Raw genomic sequence first — 22,101 nt, forward strand, 5'->3', positions numbered from 1 at the left:
ATGCACCAATTCAGGCTGCTTCCCCTTTAATTGCTCGTGCTCTCCGCCCCTTCCCAAGCTCTCGACTCTATCATTGCATAAACAAAGTTCACACAGCAAATATATCCCTCAAAATGGATCTTTACAAAGTGTTCGTCATGCAGCATGTCTAATCGCGTAAGTATGGTATTTATTTGGATGTTTACATTGATTCTGAATGAGTTTGAGGCTGTGCTCCATGGCTAACGGCTAATGCTACACTGTTGGAGAGATTTATAAAGAATGAAGCTGTGTTCATGAATTATACAGACTGCAAGTATTTAAAAATGAAAATAATAATAAAAATAATAAACGATGGTAACTTTAACCACATTTAACAGTACATTAGCAACATGCTAACGAAACGTTTAGAAAGACAATTTACAAATATCACTAAAAATATCATGTTATCATGGATCATGTCAGTTATTATTGCTCCATCTGCCATTTTTCGCTGTTTTCCTTGCTTGCTTACCTAGTCTGATGATTCACCTGTGCACAGATCCAGACGTTAATACTGGCTGCCCTTGTGTAATGCCTTGAACATGGGTTGGCATATGCAAATATTGGGGGCGTACATATTAATGATCCCGACTGTTACGTAACAGTCAGTGTTATGTTGAGATTCGCCTGTTCTTCTGAGTTCTTTTAAACAAATGAGATTTATATAAGAAGGAGGAAACAATGGAGTTTGAGACTCACTGTATGTCTTTTCCATGTACTGAATTCTCGTTATTCAACTATGCCGAGGTAAATTCAATTTTCAATTCAATGGCACCTTTACTTAAAGAGACATTTATGAACCAATATTTTTAACAGAAGAATTTTGATAGAATGTTCTTCCAACTCTTTTCTCTACATTGACTGTTATTAGTGATGTCTGTCGAGTTCCACAAAGCTCCATAAACATTTGGAATGACATGATGGTGAGTAAATAATGGCAGAATATTCATTTCAGAACTGAAAATGTTAGATCTGACTTTGGATACAGCAAATTGATATGGTGAAATGTGTGCCTGTAGTGTAAAATGCTGTCTGTTATCAAGTCAGCATGACTCTAATTGGCTGTTTAGCAACTCTTCTTGGTGAATAGGTGACAGGCTGCCATCAAGTTTGATTTACTATGCTGCAATTAACAATCACTATCTTGTCCTCCCTGCAGTTTTGTGGAAAATGATTAGCTGCGTGGTGGAAACTGATCTGGGGTTTGTTGGGTTTTCATAATGGAAATCAAAATGCTTGATATATGGCTTTGTTAAAGGATTCTGCAAACTGCAACTGCAATTACACGAGAACCAATTATTACCAGGATGATGATAACATAGGAGATGGAGACGGGAATCAACACTTGATGAATACACTTTGATATACATTGAATTGTACTGATAAATAATAAAACAATTTATGCACAATTGTCATGATAGCACTTCAGAAAGAGGTCTTTTATTAGCTGGCAGTGTTGTGCACTATTCTGTACAGAAAATGCCTTTTGAATGCAGAATTTGAAATAAAATTAAAATTCAATTATATATATATATATATATATATATATATATATATATATATTATATATTATATATATATATATATATATATATATATATATATATATATATATATATATATATATAGCTATGGAAAAAATTAAGAGACCACTCCAAGTTCAGAAATCAATGTTAAGTGGTCTCTCAATTTTATCCATAGCTGTATATATATATATACAGCTATGGTGATGCCATAGAAGAACAATTTGGGATTCTCCAAAGAACCTTTCAGATATTGTGAGAGATTTGGCATGCTAAATATCTGTACCTGTATGCAATTCAAAAAGTCCTGCTGTGCAAAATGTGTTCTGACTGACCTACAGCCAATGAGAGAGTAAGTCTTCACCTGCATCCTATTCGTCTTTAATCCAGAATGGCAGCACAGCTGAAAGGTTTGAGCTGCGCCCTCTGCTGTAAAACAAACAAGCAAGCCTTGCCCACGTTAAAAAAAGTAACGCAAAAGTAACAACGCATTACTTTCCGCAAAAAGTAACGCAATTGGTTACTTTTTTAGGAGGTAACACAATATTGTAACACATTACTTTTAAAAGTAACTTTGCCTAACACTGAAAATAAGTTAAGTTATATTTAAAGTATAAAATATGGGGTGCTAGATGGCAAAAATAAAATTACATACAAATCAGTTTTAGTGCATATGTTAATTCTTGTGTATTTTTAGAATGTAGTGAAATATGGCTAACCTGCAGATATTTTATTTCCTTTGAATTAAATTCTCGCTGATCCGTGACTTGATTTTTTTTGTTGAAATTGTTCTTTTTGTCATTCCAAATGAAGTTCCAATTCAACATTCTGTGGGATGTGGCCAATTTCAGTTAACTCATGAATTAAAAAGGGAGCCAATTCAGTGCTGATCTTTGCCTGACACTCCTGCTGTCTTTAATTTTTTATACTCAAATAATACTCATAAAATGTATATCTAACATACAGTATGGGGATAATGTGATATATTAACACCAGTTAGAAATAATAGTATTTCTAAATAATCCGTTACAGTGGTAAAATGCTGTAATGCATAATCACCACTAGAGGTCATTAAACTTTCAACGTTTTATACGTTAAGTGAATCTGGGATGAAAAAGTTCTCAATAGCTTTGATTTTTATCCTTTTATATATTTTCTCCATCTACACCCAGTCTCATTTGATGTAAGAGCCTGGAGCAGTGGCGATAACGGCGGCGAGTGGCCGATGACTCAGCAAATCGAGACAGAAACGGCCTGTGAGGCGTTCATGCTTTGCTGTCTGTATGGAAATGGCAAGCTGTTCCTGCCATAGCCTCTGCAATTGATGATATGACTGGAGCTGCCGCATGCCTGATGACTGCAAAACCTGCCATCTGCTTTTCTTAAGTGAAAATGCTATTGAAAGTAATGTGCACTTTCCTAATATGCTGCGGTAGAGGAAATACAGGAAACGGCACAGTCAGAACTATTCCCAAGCCTGTCGTAGAGAATATCACGAAATTTAGTATAGGTTTTAATTTAAACTATACTTTGTTTGGCAAAAAATGAAAGCAGCTGTTTAAATTTAATCTGATTACATTTTATAAGTTTTAACCATTCTTTTGATTTACCACCTTTTTTGATAATACATTTGTAGTAAATCTTAAATACACAGAATCCAGAAAAAATAAACAGGCAGCACAAAATGAAAAAAGAAAAAAGAAACCACTATTATTGTTAAGATGTAGTCGACCTTTTGATTAATAAAATTTAACTGAACTATTAAAATGGAATCCAGAGAAGATAAAACTGAAAACAGAATTTGTAAAAATAAATAAATCTGAATTTGTAAAAAAATTTAAAGATTTTTATAGGGCCCTAGAACAAGTCATTTGGACTACTTTTGATACTTTTATAGTGTTTTTCCATTATTTTTGAAGCTTGAAAACCTCATTCCTCATTTATTATAATTGCATTGAAAAGACTGAAAGAAAATCATACGGGTTTGGAACAAATTGAATAAATAATGACTCTCATTTCTTTTTTGGATGAACTATCCCTTTAAGGTCCTTTTTGCAGTACCCTTCACTAAAGTGTAACATCAGGGCAGTTTAAATGTGCTGTGAAACTGCTTTCCATTCAAGCAAACACCCTGCTTAGTGAAACAGAAGATTTTAAAATCATCAGTTAATGTTAACCCAGTGGAGCACGAAGCACCAAAGCAGATGTTGCTTCTGAAAGCTATCCTTAACTGAACCGTGGTGGCTGATTTTCTCAGGGATACTCGTTGTTTTAGAAGGGCGTGTTGAAAGTATGCTAACGTAAGCATATGGAACCTGCTCTTTAATTACACCGGTGGCCTTAATGGTAATGAAATAAAATTGTTTTGGCACTTATCGATTTTCTGTGGTGCTCCACTCCTGATGCAAGGAGACAAAGCATTGGGTTTAGTCGACACTCACCCTGATCGATAAACCCGGTGTGTGCGTCTGACTGAGGTGAAAGGCTGATTGGTTCAAGTGACCAATTGTGATAAATTGTTCCTCAACAGGAAATGGCTGTCTTGGGTTTGTTATTGCTGTTCTTGGACCAGCCTTGCAAGAGCCTTGATTCCTTGATTTTGAGACTGCTACTTTTTTTTTGCAATTATTTTTATGTCTGGGTTGTACAAAAGTGCATAATTTATAAAATTGCCTCTCTTTTACTTAATGAGATGGGATTTTGAATTGAACTGGTCACAACAAACAGGAAGTTGAATTGGAATTACAAGTAATGGATTCTGGGAAATGAAGTTCCTATCTATCTATCTATCTATCTATCTATCTATCTATCTATCTATCTATCTATCTATCTATCTATCTATCTATCTATCTATCTATCTATCTATCTATCTATCTATCTATCTATCTATCTATCTATCTATCTATCTATCTATCTATCTATCTAATATGCCTGTTAGGCCTAACTTTTAAATATTTTCAAACATGATTTTGTTGAGCTAACATTTGAAGTTTGTCTTTAATAACTCTGCTTCTGTAGCTTAACTTCAGTGATATAAATATTTTTTTAAATTCGACGTTATTTCAATTCTATGGAAGCTCGTTTCTGCCATAAAAAAAAAAAAACCTCCACAAAAAAACAAACGCTATATATAGATATAAAGTCGCAATTGCGTGATATAAAGTCAGAATTCTGAGATATAAAGTCAGAATTCTGAGATATAAAGTCGCAATTGCGTGATATAAATTCACAATTCTGAGATATAAAGGCAGAATTCTGAGATATAAAGTCGCAATTGCGTGATATAGTCAGAATTGTGAGATAAAGTCAGAATTGTAAGATATAAAGTCGCAATTGCGTAACATAAATTCACAATTCTGAGATATAAAGGCAGAATTCTGAGATATAAAGTCTCAATTGCGTGATATAAAGTCAGAATTGCGCGTTATAAAGTCAGAATTGTGAGATAAAGTCAGAATTGCGAGTTATAAAGTCAGAATTGTGAGATAAAGTCAGAATTCTGAGATATAAAGTCGCAATTGCGTGATATAGTCAGAATTCTGAGATAGTCAGAATTGTGAGATATAAAGTCGCAATTGCGTGATATAAAGTCAGAATTGTGAGATAAAGTCAGAATTCTGAGATATAAAGTCGCAATTGCGTGATATAAAGTCAGAATTGTGAGATAAAGTCAGAATTCTGAGATATAAAGTCAGAATTGCGTGATATAAAGTCAGAATTCTGACTTTTTTTCTCACAATTCTGACTTTTTTTCTCGCAATTGCGAGTTATAAAGTCAGAATTGTGAGATAGTCAGAATTGTGAGATATAAAGTCGCAATTGCGCGATATAAAGTCAGAATTGTGAGATAAAGTCAGAATTCTGAGATATAAAGTCACAATTGCATGATATAAAGTCAGAATTGTGAGATAAAGTCAGAATTGTGAGATAAAGTCAGAATTGTAAGATATAAAGTCAGAATTGTGAGATATAAAGTCAGAATTGTGAGATAAAGTCAGAATTGTAAGATATAAAGTCGCAATTTTTTTCTCGCAATTGCGAGTTATAAAGTCACAATTCTGAGATATAAACTCACAATTGCAAGGAAAGAAAAGTCAGAATTCTGACTTTATATCACGCAATTGCGACTTTATATCTCACAATTCTGACTTATCACGTAATTGCGACTTTATATCTCAGAATTCTTTATAACTCGCAATTGTTGTTAAAAAGTCAGATAATATGCAATATGCAAATAACTGCAATTGCAGGTTTCAAACAGAGATGGCGACAAAGAGGCTAAACTTACAGACTGCAGCTTTAAAAGTCACTCTCAATTCAGTTTGGAATGGTGCACAACCCTGATTTTATGGCAACATGAAAACAAAATGTACTATTTACAGTGTAATATTCAAATATGCATATCTTGGTTTTATCAAGCGTGATATACTGTATATAATTCAAAATAAAATAAAAAGATTTGTGGCCTTTAATCAAAATGTATAGAAACTCTTCGGCTCATCTTACTATTGTGGTTCAAGCAGGACACGTATGCAATGACTGTGGGATTGTATGTTTCTTGATCAATAAACCACACAGAGGAACTATAAATGTCATTTTGTGACCTGTAGGCTCTAATATATCCCATCAGAAATATTCATATGGCCTGTGGTTCTTCTGATATATTATCTATCCTATTAATAATTCTGACACACCGATATCACCTATAATGAAATGCCAGAGATAGCAATGACATCTTGTGTTCTGTGTTAGGTAACCATGATCCTGTGATAAACAGCTGTCTCTGTGCGATACATCGGCAGGGGAGGATAGAACAGTATATAAAAAAAATTTATTAAAGTTTTACATATATTTATGTTTCAGTTTACATATCTGTAGCCTATCTGAAAATGAGACTAGTCCTTATTCAGAATACAGAAATGGCAACTAGCTTTGTTTCCATTAACAGTTCTTTGATGCTGCATATGGAAAATTCTACAGTAAATTATTCGGACGGTGTTTGCTGCAGTTTTTTAACTAATTGTTTAAAGTCACCATGAAATCAAAAACGACAATTCCCCCCCCCCAAAAAAAAAAATTAAGGGCTATATGAAGGACTGAGAATTGACTCCGCTTCGAGTCGTGACCGAATCACCACCTCAGGTGTGCAATATTTTTCTAATAATTCAACGGCCCGTCGTCAATTATTCCTAACTGGAATCACAGCTTAAATAATGTTTTGACATCGACAACCCAAGTGCATTTTACCTCAAACTTGCTTCTAGTTAACTTTCTAAAGTAGCAATCGCTTCTCGGGTCGACATTAACACACTGACAAAATTATATTCAGAATTAAAAAAAATTTATACCACTTTTTAATGTGTGATTGTGTAAAGGTTTTCACGAGATACCAACCTTTCGCGAACTTGCTTCCAACACTCGTTCTCATGGAGGCGCGGTGTGCACGGAGGGGTGGGGCTGTGCGTTCGCGAGTATGTGAGAGAGACGCGTGAGTGAGAGACGCAGGGAAATGAAATGAAGCTGAACGTTTGCTCTATGAAAAACATTGACAAAGAGGAAAACTAAGGACATTTAGTCTATAATTTTTTTTATTTTAGTTAGTTTTGCCAAACACACATTACAGTTTTGGTTAGTTATCGTTTTTTTTGTAATGCCTAGTTTTATTTTTATTTCAGTTAACGATGATGTTTTTTCCCACGTAGTTTTCGTTTTTTCATTCGTTTTCGTAAACGATTATAACCTTACTCACCTTTCCGACAACGTTAAGTCGTCTCACCCGACAACTGCGACAATCTCCTTCTAGTGCCGCTCATGCAGGCTCAGCTCAGGTGCCGGTCGCGTGCAGCGCTGCAGCCACGTAAACAGAGTTTGCCCTTCCCCTACTGACTTTCACTTTCGTACGGGTGCCCAAATATGGAAGTGAATGAGGCTTTGCGATTTTTTTATTTATTTATTTTTTTAAATCTAGGCCTACGTGAAATTATGCATCCATTGTACGATTTTTTTAAAAAAAAAATTTCCACCTCGGAAGGGCAACGTGAGTCGAGAAGGGCATATGGGCAGTTGCCCGGGCAACCTGAGCAACCCCCCTGTGCACGTCCCTGGCAGCGTTTATTATTGCACATCATTATTTTTTAAAATCCACATGCCCTCGTTATCTTACATCAAAATAACTTCCCTTCCCTCTTGCAGTGTCATTTCTTCACTCATGGCATGTTTACTGATGTGAGGGCGGGGCAACCTGTCAATCACTTGAGATTGACCAATGGCAAATGACCATCCAATCATCTCTCCATGGACAAAATCAAGTCCTGCATTTTTTTTGTGTTTGAGAATTTCATTCGAATATATACCATAATAAAAATGATCACAACTTCTGTTTTAAAAAATATGAATATTTAATTATAAGAGATAGAAATGTAACTATCTGAAATTAAAAGTTTAACAGTTCAAATTGAAGTAGCCAACTAAAATTACTAAAACTGAAATAAAAAAATAAAACTACATAGGAATATTAAACAACAAAACCTAATAAAAATGATTAAAACTCAAACTAAAATGAAAACTAAAAATAAAAAATAACAGCTAATTCAAAATATTAATAAAAACTATAATGGTATATAAATGATGAATTTCCTTCACTTTCCATGCCTACTTGTCTTTAATTATCGAATGGGCTACTTGCTATTAGAAGTCTATTAGAATTCACAAAAGCTTGCGGATACTAATTTGATGTTTCAGTTAGTGTTAGCATAAAAACATAGCTGCCATCTAGCACTCTGCTTCAATTCAATTCATTTGATAATAGTCAGTGTTCCAGCTGTACAGGAGACAGAGAACACATTATCCCTCACTCCGCTGGTCATTTAAGTAAGTGGTCTAATGTGCTAGCCGCTCTCTCAGCCACCATACACATACAGACCTTTTTTTTCTCCCTAACCAAATTAGCATCTGTGCTAGACCTCTCACTTAGGCCTGCACAAACTAATGGACTTCTGAAATTTTCTCTGCCTGTCAATTTTGAAATCTCTCTGATTTATGCAGTGTCAATTAATCCCAACCTCGGGATCACTCCATATTTATGGAACTTTGAATATATACAGTATTTGGATTTTATATGATTTGTTATGCTGTGAGGGGAGCTGACCCCAAACTTTAGTACAGAGCCCCAGACATGACATGCAGGGAAAAAATATGTATATTGCATTGCATATACATTTATGTATTGTATATCATATATTGAATTAACAATTAGTTCCCGAGACTTACTAATATGTCAGCACACTTAACTAATTCTTTCCCTCAATTTACTAAACCATGGCCACATTGTACTAATTAATTTCCTTGTTTTAGTTAAAGGTGCCGTAGAACGTCTTTTCAAAAGATGTAATATAAGTCTAAGGTGTCCCCTGAATGTGTCTGTGAAGTTTCAGCTCAAAATACCCCATAGATTTTTTTTTAATTCATTTTTTTAACTGCCTATTTTGAGGCATCATTAACTATGCGCCAATTCAGGCAGCGCGGCCCCTTTAAATCTCTCGCTCCCTGCCCTCCCGAGCTCTCGACTATAAGTGTAGTTATACAGTGCATAAACAAAGTTCACACAGCTAACATAACCCTCAAATGGATCTTTACAAGATGTTCGTCATGCATGCTGCATGTATGCGTCGATTCCTGTGAGTATAGTATTTATTTAGATGTTTACATTTGATTCTGAATGAGTTTGAGGCTATATGCTCTGTGGCTAACGGGCTAATGCTACACTGTTGGAGAGATTTATAAAGAATGAAGTTGTGTTTATGAATTATATAGACTGCATTGAAAAATAGCGATGGCTCTTGTCTCCGCAAATACAGTAATAAACGATGGTAACTATAACCACATTTAACAGTACATTAGCAACATGCTAACGAAACATTTAGAAAGACAATTTACAAATATCACTAAAAATATCGTGTAATCATGGATCATGTCAGTTATTATTGCTCCATCTGCCATTTTTCGCTGTTGTTCTTGCTTGCTTACCTAGTCTGATGATTCAGCTGTGCACAGATCCAGACGACATGGGCTGGAATATGCAAATATTGGGGGCGTACACTCCGACTGTTACGTAACAGTCGGTGTTATGCTGAGATTCGCCTGTTCTTCGGAGGTCTTTTAAACAAATGAGATTTATATAAGAAGGAGGAAACAATGATGTTTGAGACTCACTGTATGTCATTTCCATGTACTGAACTCTTGTTATTCAACTATGCCGAGGTAAATTCAATTTTTAATTCTATGGCACCTTTAAATCAAAACGAGGGAACAAGTTAATAAATAGTGGGGTCCGTATGATTTACTAAAACGAGAGAATGAATTCTTAAGTTTAATGGACGGTTTCCATTGTGGCAAACTACACACTAACTATAGTGTGACAACATGCCCCATGTGGTCATTGTGTGTTCAAAGAACTGTATATACAGAAATGAAAAAAGATAAAGCCACCCTGAGAAATATTCACAGCTAAACGTGTGACAATTAGCACTAGTTCCCTATATATGTTTACTTTTAAAAGTTAATCAGTGGATGTTCATTGAATTGATGAAGTTCATTATAGTGATGCATTCCTGTAATCTGCTAGTCTGCCAGCCGGATAGAAAGTATTACTGTCATTGATTGTATATCAGTAATGAGAAGAGACTGCCTTCCTCTGGGCAACACTAATAGATTTTGAGCTGAGTAATTAAATGGTGCGCTTAAAAAACAATTTCGTGAGATTAATTAGCACACCTTCGTGGAGTCAGGGAGGAAGCTTTTACTCTGGTTTAATAGATTGGAAATCTGTCTTTCTCCCACTCTGTCATGCTTTTACTGGGCTCCCACAGTCTAAGAAAACTTCAAGGGCTGGAAAAATAAATGGAAATTTAGCTTAGAAGTCATGGATGGAAATTTCTGTTTTAAATATATATATATACTTTTCTAGATGTGCTCTGCTTTAAACTCTTTCAGGTTTTGAGCTGTGGCACAGTGGGTTGTGCTGTTCTGCTCATGGGACACACTTCAAATAAGCCTGCACACTCTAACAATGAAGGGAAACCACCAATCGCAAGAGAAGATAAAACCACTGCTTTAATGAAAAAGTGGCAAAAGTTTCGGTCACATGTGACCTTTCTCAATAGGTGTGTTCGACTTGAAGCGGCGCTGCACAGACCGTATGGTGTATGACATCAAAGCGATTTGAAAATATACGGAGCCGTCTGCTCTCTAATGGCTTTCATTGTTCTTTGATGTCATACACCGATCGGTCTGCGCAGCACTGCTTCAAGTCCAACACACCTAATGCCTCAGTGCAAGAGCCATCTATCATAAAGGGTTAGTTCACCCAAAAATGAAATTGTCATTAATTACTTACCCTCATGTCGTCCCAAATCCGTAAGACTTTCGTTCATCTTCGGAACACAAATTAAGATATTTTTGATGAAATCCAAGGGTTTCTGATCCACACATAGGCAGCAACATCATTGCATCTTTCGAGGTCCAGAAAGGTACAAAAGACATCGTTAAAACAGTCGACGTGACTGCAGTGGTTCAACCTTAAAGGATTAGTTCACTTTTTAAATTCAAATTTATCATCCAAGATGTCCATGTCCTTCTCTCTTTAGTCAAAAAGAAATTAAGGTTTTTGATGAAAACATTCCTGTATTTTTCTCCATATAGTGAACTTCAATGGCCTCCAAACGGTTGAAGGTCAAAATTACAGTTTCATTGCAGCTTCAAAGTGTTCTACACGATCCCAGACGAGGAATAAGGGTCTTATCTAGAGAAACCATCACTCATTTTCAAAAAATAAATAAATAAAATTATATATGTTTTAACCATAAATGCTCATCTTGAACTAGCTCTCTTCTTCTTCTCTATTATGTTATGAACCCCACCTTCAAAGAGCTCGCTAGGGAAGGGGGTAAGCAACATAAAAGGACACGCGAGACAAAAAGAAACTATTTATCTGTTTGATGCCACAGCACTCACGTATCACAGGCAACTGTTCAGATGGTATAATAACAGCTCTCTGAAACAATGAACATAAAATAAACAAACACACAGATCAACAAAATAATACAAAATAAAACAAAACAAACAGCTTCATAACATCAGCGGGCCATAAGGACGCACACAGAGCTCGTCAGGCACAATTGGCCGTCCGCGTCAGCTTACCGCACGAGCCCTCTCTCAAGTGTGCGCCACGCTCACGTAGAGCTAAAGACAGTGGCAGTGGCAGCTACACGACAGGTGTTGTAGTCATAGGGAATTCCCAAGTGCGCAACACGCTCACATAAAGCCAAAGACAGTGGCGGTGGCGGCCTGTCGTCTAGAGATGTAGTCGTTGGAATCTCAAGTGTACACCATGCTCACATAGAGCTAAAGACAGCGGCAGTGGTGACCTGGCGACTGGAGTTATGATGGAGGCAGCACAAGTTCGACACTCAACAGCACACACCTGCGTCTACACGCTCCCGTCTTATATTGAACCCAGCGCGTCGTAAATGAATGAGGCGCAGGTGCACAGGGGCGGAGCTTACCCTCGGGGGAAGAGAAAGACACAAGTTAATATAAAGAAAGAATACACACCACACTAAATAATAAATACAAAGGCTTTGGCCGTAACAATTAGAATTCCGGCAGTGTAGACACTGCTAAGTGTATTACTGCCTTCCACAGGTCAATGTTTGAACTAGTTGTTATATACTTGCACTAGCAAATTGTATTATGACAATTTAGTTCAAACTTTGACCTGAGGAGGGCAGTAATACACTTCTATTCTTCTATTTATTATTAGAAGAAGAAGAAGAAGAAGAGAGCTAGTTCAAGATGAGCATTTATGGTTAAAATGTATAAAATTTTATGTTTATTTTAAAATGAGCAATGTTTACTCTAGATAAGACCCTTATTCCTCGTCTGGGATCGTGTAGAACTCTTTGAAGCTGCACTGAAACTGTAATTTCGACTTTCAACCCTCTGGAGGCCATTGAAGTCCACTATAAGGAAAAAAATCCTGGAATGTTTTCATCAAAAACCTTAATTTCTTTTCGACTGAAGAAAGAAAGACATGAACATCTTTGATGACATGGGGGTTAGTAAATTATCAGGAAATTTGAATTTGAAAGTGAACTAATCCTTTAATGTTATGAAGCGACAAGAATAGTTTTTGTGAGCAAAAACAAAAATATTGACTTTATTCAACAATTTGAACTGTTGTTATACGTAGTTGACGTAGTGAATGCAGTGCAGGCTTCCTTGTTTACGTCTGAACGCCGACTCGTTATTGGCCGGCTCCTGGTTGAACCACTGTGGTCACATCATGGACTATTTTAACAATGTCTTTAATACCTTTCTGGGCCTTGAAAGGTGCTGCCTAAGTGTGGTACAGAAATCCTCGGATTTCATCAAATTTATCTTAATTTTTGCTCCGAAGATAAATGAAGGTCTTATGGGTTTGGGACGACATGAGGGTGAGTACCAGAAATTTCATTTTTGGGTAAACTAACCCTTTAATATAAGGAGTCACATGGCCAACCAAACTAGGATATTCTAACAATCCAGACAACATATTTGAACATACATAATACATGAAATGAGCTCACTACACAATCCAATAAAGATTCTTCAGTTGCTCTGCTTACTTCAACTTTCGCCAGCTTTGTAATCAATTTGATCATGTCCTCTATAAGCGAGATAAACTGCCGTACTCAGTCTAAAGGCTGATTTATAATTCTGCGTCGGACCAACACCGTAGGCTAAGCGTCTGTTTTCATTTATACCTCTGCGTCGTTGTCCGCGTCGATGTGCATGCAGACCACTTGTAGGCAGTGTCCGCGGTCACGTCGAGTATCACTTCAAAAGCCAAAGAAGAAGCAGCTTGTCATGTACATGGTCAGAGAAGCTTGCAAATAGAAGTGGCAAATAGGTAACAACTTTTGTTGCAGTATGACTGCATGTGTCCCCTGAAACAGAGCATTTTTTCATTCCTATGGAAGTTGAAAATGCTTTCTCTTCTCCGATTGCGTCAGTTCTTTGACCTGAGGGAGGGGTTCTAGACAACCAATCACAGCGCTTGCGGTCCGCATAGAATTGACGCGTTGTTACATTTTTGAAGAGGTGCACGTCAGGCTACATCGTAGGCTACGCTTGGTACACACAGCCTATGCCGTAGCTACCGTGTACACTCAACGCAGAAGTATAAATCAGCCTTAAGGCTGCCACATATGCATTTACTTTCTCCAGCTGCTCATGGGATGCCAGATTCGAGTCCATTACCCATTTCCTGAAGTGAAAAACAAAAAACAAAACATTTCATTAGCTCAGATATTGCTCTTTGTTAGTGCTTGTGTAGTGTGTAGAGTAAAACATGCTCATAAACCAGTTCATTAGCTCGCCCATTGAGGGTAACTGTCTTTGTGGATCATTGTGTGGAAAATGTTACAGAAATCCAGATACAAACCCATGATGTTGTTTTATTTAAAGGTACACTATGTAACTTTAGCTCTCTAACAGAAACTTTGTTTAGCTCTCTAAACAAAACTGCATCCGGAAGAACGTTGTTTTGGTTGTGCTCTGGCTCTGTGTGACTGTATATAGTTCTTTCTCATAACTAAAAAAGAGAGAGAGATTATCATACTGCTCATAAAACCTTCACGGCTATGCTTATGAGATACAGTGTTGGGGAAAAAGTAATGCATTACAATATTGTGTTACTTCCTAAAAAAGTAACTAATTGCATTACTTAGTTACTTTTTATGGAAAGTAATGTGTTGTTACTTTTGTGTTACTTTTTCTTATCTGGGCTGGACTGTTTGTTTTATAACAACAAAAAAGTTAGATTTTTGGCATAAGGCCCTTTCATACCAAAAGTCAAATGAATAAGCCTCATGCTGAAGGAAATGCATATTTACACCTGTACAGTAGAGGGCGCAGCTCAAACAAACCTTTCAGCTGTGCTGCCAGTCTGGAATACAGAAGAACTGGATGCAGGAGAAGTAAATGAGGAAATGTATGCTCACATTTAGTCAAGAGCTAGATTGATTTTCCTGATTTTTCTCAACACGGGACAGGAGAGCTGTCAGTCAGTAAATGGGAAAACAAAGTAACTTTTGGAAGAAGAACTAATGATGGATCATAATCATGAAATCTAAAGTAATCTACCCATGCAATTTAATTTTGTGCAATTAAAAATGTTTTTTTTTCCTCTATTTCTGTTTTTTTCCCCAAAAATGTTCTTCTATTTTTTGAGGGGAGGGGTAAAAAAGTATAAACATTAATGTTGATATAATGATCCTTAATAATTACCCTTTTTATAGTTCACATTTATCTTGAATTATAATATTTTTGTGAATTCTGCTTTCCAAAAAAATATTTATAATTCAAAAAATAAAGCTACCCTGAGAAATATTCAGAGGTAAACATGTGACATTTTTTGTGATTTATGAGGACACAAATTTGTATAATGACATGGGTATTACACTGGTATTACGACGTAAATATCATATTTAAAATAGCTTTAAAAACATACTAAACAATGTTTTATTAAAAATGTAAAAATGCAGTCAGTTTTCTGTTATGGGTAGGTTTAGGGGGATAGAATATACAGTTTGTACAGTATAAAAACCATTAAACCTACATGGTGAGTTCTCACTAGCAAAAAAAACCTGTGTGTGTGTGTGTTTACTTAAAAAGTGTTTTATTTAAAATCTAACATAATCTGCCCGTGCTATTTAATGTTGTGCTCAATGGTTATTTCTGTATTTATATTTTTTTCCTTTCCTTTTCTTTCATTAATCTGTGAATTCTGTTTTCCAAATATTATTTTAATATTATTTAATATTATATTATTATAATTAATACAGATTTAAAGGTGCCCTAGAACTTTTTTTCAAAAGATGTAATATAAGTCTAAGGTGTCCCCTGAATGTGTCTGTGAAGTTTCAGCTCAAAATACCCCATAGATTTTTTTTTATTCATTTTTTTAACTGCCTATTTTGGGGCATCATTATAAATGAGCCGATTCAGGGCTACTGGCCCTTTAATTCTCATGCTCCACACCCACGGAGCTCGCGCTTGCCTTGAACAGTGCATAAACAAAGTTTACACAGCTAATATAACCCTCAAATGGATCTTTACAAAGTGTTCGTCATGCATGCGGCATGCATGCATCGGATTATGTGAGTATAGTATACTGTTATATTGTTTACATTTGATTCTGAATGAATTTGAGGCTGTGATCCGTGGCTAACGGCTAATGCTACACTGTTGGAGAGATTTATAAAGAATGAAGTTGTGTTTATGCATTATACAGACTGCAAGTGTTTAAAAATGAAAATAGCGACGGCTCTTGTCTCCGTGAATACAGTAAGAAACGATGGTAACTTTAACCACATTTAACAGTACGTTAGCAACATGCTAACGAAACATTTAAAAAGACGATGTACAAATATCACTACAAATATCATGTTATCATGGATCATGTCAGTTATTATTGCTCCATCTGCCATTTTTCGCTGTTGTTCTTGCTTGCTTATCTAGTCTGATGATTCAGCTGTGCACAGATCCAGACGTTAATACTGGCTGCCCTTGTGTAATGCCTTGATCATGGGCTGGCATATGCAAATATTGGGGGCGTACATATTAATGATCCCGACTGTTACGTCGGTGTTATGTTGAGATTCGCCTGTTCTTCTGAGGTCTTTTAAACTAATGAGATTTATATAAGAAGGAGGAAACAATGGAGTTTGAGACTCACTGTATGTCATTTCCATGTACTGAACTCTGTTATTTGACTATGCCAAGATAAATTAAATTTTTCATTCGAGGGCACCTTTAAAGTGTGTTCTGATACAGTTTATGGTGCATGAGTGCCATTGATCTGAGTTTGAATCCCATTCAGTCCGTCGAATTTCATTTGCATCTAGAAGGCATAACTAAAAGAAAGACTAGCCCAAAATCCATTTAAAAAGGTTATTTTTGATGAAGGCTTAATTGCAAGGAAAACCTAGTTTAATTAAAGGGATAGTGCATTCAAAAAATGAAAATTCTCTCATCATTTACTCACCCTCATGTATGCATCAGGGATAGCATGAGTACGGAGCCCCGCACATGACACGCAAGAAAAAAAAAGTAAATTGTGCGCACGATTTAGCTTAATATTTTTTTCCTACATGTCATGTTTGGGGTTCCGTACTCATGCTATCCCTGATGCATATAACTCTCTTTCTTCAGATAAACACAAATGAAGATTGAGTCCATATAATCCACTGAATGGGACTGAACGTTTGACACATTTGAAAAACCAGAAACAGCGATCGTGACGGTAATCCATACCACCCCAGTGATGAATCAGTTTATTGTTTATATGGATCCCCATTAGCTTCTACAAAATGGTTGCTTTCTGGGGTCCACAAATCTGTACAAGACAAAAAAAAATCATACAAATAAGTAATAGACACTGATGAATCAGTGTCTTCTGAAGCTAAACAATAGGAGTGTGTATTTTAAACTCGTTTAACTATAAACCATCATTTCCGACCAGTTTTCCTAGCTGCGTTCACAAATTCAGCTTGACATAAACATAAGTGCGTTGTGAAGATTATTTTTTCAAAAAATTTTCGTTTGTGTCTGTCTGAAGAAATAAAAAGTTGCATCAGGGATGGCATGAGGGGGAGTAAAAATTTGAGAATTTTTTGAGTAGTTTTTGACTGCTTCATGGATGCTTTATGCAGTAACAGACTGACCTCTGTGCAGCCTGTGATCAGCGATCTGACCTTCATTATCATATCATATCCTGCTCAGCTTGACTGTATTGAGCGGGTTAGCATTTGACAGTGCTTCTCCAATAGGTCAGTGCTGAAGAGCAGATGGATTACCGTAGTGGAGCGTTATTGATTTCACTGCATTATAATGCCATAGCCAGTATGACATTCTGGCCCGTAATTTGACCGTGATGTGGCAGATCACTCGATAGACCTTAGACAAGTTTCCAGGCATGACATCACATCCCAAAGTATCCCTTTACCCAGAAATTTTAACAGCTCCTTCCAAACTAAAATGTGAAATTCATACCCAAGACCGCTGCATTTCCAGCATTTGTTTTTCTGCACATCGAGTCTCTTGCCACATAAAAACAATATTTGCTCAAATAGGATGAAAATGAGTGTTGTTTTTCTGAGTTCTCGTGGATGACTTGTGTCCATGTGTCAGTGGAGATACGCTCAGTGGCGCTTCTCTCATTGAGCTGATTGGAAATAATGTGCTCCTCGCACAGGAGGTAACAATCTCCGCAAGAGGAAATGAGACAAATGATGAGGAACTCGTTTAAAATGAGCCGACCACGTCTCACCACGCGTTCGCTCCAGCATGAGCGCGCTATTCTGAGTGCAGAACAATTTCACTGGCGAGCGAGAAAATTGGATGTTTTATCAGGGTTGTTTTTCTCATTTTCTGATAAATATCAATTGTAAACTTGTTTTCTCTTTGAGATGGTAAAATATTAAAGGAAGTTTCTTTGCTATCACCTGTATCATTTCTCTTCTACATTCAAACTATGAGAATATAATGTGGTTAGAATCAGGCTGTTGTAATGAAATGTGGGAAAAGTTTCCTCAACCCACATCTCTGTCTGAATGATTAGCTGCTGTCTACCATTAAATTATACTGATATAATTAACAAGAAATGCTCAGGAAATCCTGCATGGTAATTTTAATGAGGAGCTTTGCCAAATAATACTATTTATAATCAGCATCTTTGTGTTGTTTTTCAGGAAAAATGCCTAACATTGTCGGCACTGTGACACTGTTTTTCCACTCAAAAAGGCCATTAGAGAATGTATAAAAAAAATGTGAGCATCTTAAAACAAAATAACACATGTTTTTAAACTGGGTTGCTAAAGGGGGTCTGCGGAAAGGTCTAATGTGTGATATTTAGGAGGATCTATTGACAGAAATGCAATATAATATACATAACTATGTTTTCAGTGTTGTTTTTATTATCTTAGAATGAGCCATGTATATCTACATGCACCGCGGGCCCCCTTACATCAAAGTCTCATTTTGCGCCGACATGTTTCTACAGTAGCCCTAAACGGACAAACTGCACTACAGAGTGCGTCTGCTTGACTGGCTACTCTCTGCTGTCTCAGACGACAACATCTTTGTCCTGTGTCAGCCACTGTAGCTTCACTATGTCCTTCGAAAGGGAGGGTTGAGTGGTGGACTGAGCCGTTAATTGCAATTCGCAACCTCAATGTATACATTGAACCTTTAAAGTAGAAAATAACATGTTGCAATTTACAGAATTTGAAAATGATCAGGCCCTATCATACATCTGGTTTTCACGCCCTGCACCACATTGTTTAAATAGCAAATGCATTTTCACCCATTTGTTCGCCCATGGGCATGCTGGTCTCAAAACGAGGTGTGTTCAGGTGCATTGTTGGCGTGTTGCTATTTTAAGGCAATTGAAATAGACTGCGCCATTGACCAACTGAAACCTGGTCTAAAGTAAATGGCGCAGTATTTATTTATTTTTTGTTATTTAAAGAGCGTGTTAGTAATATGTGCCTATAGGTGGGTGCACAATGTGTGTACACTCTACTTATTACACACACACGAACATGCCAAATATTAAAAATAAAAGGAATACAATGTAAAAGATTATTATTGTGTGCATAAAAATAAAAATGCTTTGGTGGAATCCGGCTTTTCCCGTAGATGGGCTGTTTGCACCTTGTGCATGAGCAGATCCGTTTCCTCGCTAGAGAAGCGTTCAGTTTTTCTACTTGCAAATTCCGCCATGTAAATAGCGAACCCGCCATGGCGTGAGCGCAACTGGCTTTTAAAGGGAATGGAAGATGAGACTTATGATTGGTTTATTGCACATTACGCCCAAAACACATCTTTTACTCATTAAGAGAATAGGGACAACCCTTTTGAACTATGCACCTGGCGTGCCAACCATTTTTCCCATCCTTAAACTAACAAAAGATTCGGACACTTGCACTGTGCGCTTTAGACCATGTGCTTAGATCGTTAAAATAAGACCCACCGTTTGCTCTGTCATGAGAATTATTACAAATAATTTGTATTATTTACAGTCATAATTTTTTATTTTTCTTTAGATACTGTACTGTAATGGTGGGTAGAAAAAGATACAGGTACACTGTCAAGGAAATATTTTACAGATAATATTTTACACACATTTATAATTATTATAATTATATTTTTCATTTCTCACTGTATAAATGGGTCTTTATTTACACTACCACTATCTTACTATTCAAAGTTTGGAGTACAATTTAGATTTTTTTTCGCCAAAAGTTGGTAAAATATTTTAATGTTTTTGAAAGAAGTCACTTATGCTCAAGTTATTTGATCAAAAACACAGTAATATTGTGACATATTATCACAATTTAAAAGAACAGTTTTCTGTTTGAATATATTTTAAAATTTAATTTATTCCTGTGATTGTAAAGTTGAATTTTCATTAGTTACTAGATTAGTTAACATGAACTAATAATGAACTGCAGTTCTACAGGATTTATTCATCTTTTTTTAATATTAATTTCAACATTTACTAATACAATATTAAAATCAAGAGTTGTATTTGTTAACATTAGTTAATGCACTGTGAACAAACATGAACAAACAATGAACTGCTGTATTTTTATTAACTACTGTTAACAAAGATTAATGAATACAGTAACAAATGTATTGCTCATTGTTAGTTCATGTTAGTTATTTACGGAATAGGATTAGGGCCAAGCAATAATAAAAAAATAAAACCATCTTGAGGTTAAAGTTGTTAAATTTCAGAAAAAAAAACTACTTAAATTTCGAGAAAAAAGTTTTGTTCTCATAATTTAACAACTTTTTTCTCAAAATTTAACAACTTTAATCTTGAGATGGTTTTATTTTTTTATTATTGCTTGGCCCTAATCCTCTTCTGTAGTTATTACATTAACTAATGTTAACAAATAAACCTTATTGTAAAGTGTTATCAAAATCTATTGTAACATTATAAATGTCTTCATTTGATCAGTTTACTGCATCCTTGTTACATAGAAGTATTAATTTCTTTCTCACTTTTTTTCCAAAAAAGAAAAATCTTGACCCCAATCTTTTTAAGGATAATATAAAAACAGCTTTAGGAAGAGGGTCCCTCCAACTGGATCATTATATTTTGGGGATCTGTGGCATCAAAAGGTTTGAAAACCCCTGACTTGCAGAAAAATTTAGTGAGGTCTATGCTTAGAGGAATAGTTCACCTTAAAGTTACAGTTCTGTCATCATTTACTCAGGCAGAAACAGACTTTTCTTCTATTCAAGATGCTTCATCCTCTGTGTTTTCTTCCCAGGAACTTCTACTACATCACGCTGTTGCGGGACCCCGTGTCGCGCTACCTGAGCGAGTGGAAGCACGTGCAGCGCGGTGCCACGTGGAAGACGGCGCTGCACATGTGCGACGGGCGTCCGCCCACTCCAGACGAGCTGCCGGCTTGCTACAGCAGTGAGGACTGGACCGGCGTGTCTCTCGAGGACTTCATGGCCTGCCCCTCAAATTTGGCCAACAACCGGCAGACTCGCATGCTGGCCGATCTCAGCCTGGTGGGCTGCTACAACCTGTCCTCCATGAGCGAAGAACGGCGCGCCGAACTGCTCCTCAGCAGCGCCAAGCGCAACCTGCGGCGCATGGCCTTTTTCGGCCTTACTGAGTTCCAGCGCAAAACACAGTTCCTTTTTGAAAGGACGTTCGGCTTGCACTTCATCGCCGCCTTCACTCAGATTAACGGCACCCGGGCGGCCGGGGTCACGGTGGGGGCGTCCACTCGGAGGCGCATAGAGGAGCTGAACGCACTAGACGTGCAGCTGTACGAGTATGCAACTGAGCTTTTCTCGCGCCGTGTGCAGTACTGCCACCATCAGGAGCGACAGGAGGAGAGGAAGAGGAAACGAGAGCAACGCAGGAGAACGAAGCAACAGAAAGCATCACAGATTCAACAACAGGAGGACGACGAGCGGAAAGATGCAGAGGAGGAAATGGAGTTAACTGGTGTGACGGAGGACTACAGCAGTCAGGTGGTGAGGTGGTGATGCCTTGCTCTCTGGTTATGTGCAGAATAACATACTAGCATACTATTCTTTCGATCTCTGCAGTATATAGTATGCTTGCTACTATATTTCTCAAAATGTGCTTTCAAAATAGATGAAACAAATCTGGACATAAAGTGACAACTCAACACAGCACCCTGAAAGTAATCGAAAACTTTGCATTCGCTCGCAGAGAATACAAAAGTTTTAGTTACTGTTTATAGAATATACAGCATACTGTATATTTAGCAGTATTCAATAAGTAGTAAGCTAGTATTCTATTCTGAACATTACCTCTGTCTGTTCCATTCATCTTCATCCTCTCCAACAGGTCTCCTACTCCTCCTTCTCTTGTGTTTGATGGGCAGTGATCCCGGGCCTATTTAAGACCATCATAAAGAACTGTACCAGCAATTGTAATGTTTTAATCCAATCTGATGAA

At 36.7% G+C, this 22,101-nt stretch overlaps 1 protein-coding gene across 1 annotated transcript in view; it reads left to right on the forward strand.

Annotated features, from left to right (window-relative positions):
- Window positions 1–21,662, forward strand: part of hs6st3a (heparan sulfate 6-O-sulfotransferase 3a) — a 47,614-nt gene extending 25,952 nt beyond the window's left edge. The window contains exon 2 of the mRNA XM_067374077.1: window positions 20,927–21,662. Coding sequence (XP_067230178.1) covers window positions 20,927–21,662 — 736 coding nt within the window. The remainder of the gene's footprint in view (window positions 1–20,926) is intronic.
- The last annotated feature ends 439 nt before the right edge of the window (window positions 21,663–22,101 follow it).

Source organism: Chanodichthys erythropterus, chromosome 21 (genome assembly GCF_024489055.1).
Source record: "Chanodichthys erythropterus isolate Z2021 chromosome 21, ASM2448905v1, whole genome shotgun sequence".
Taxonomy (NCBI): domain Eukaryota; kingdom Metazoa; phylum Chordata; class Actinopteri; order Cypriniformes; family Xenocyprididae; genus Chanodichthys; species Chanodichthys erythropterus.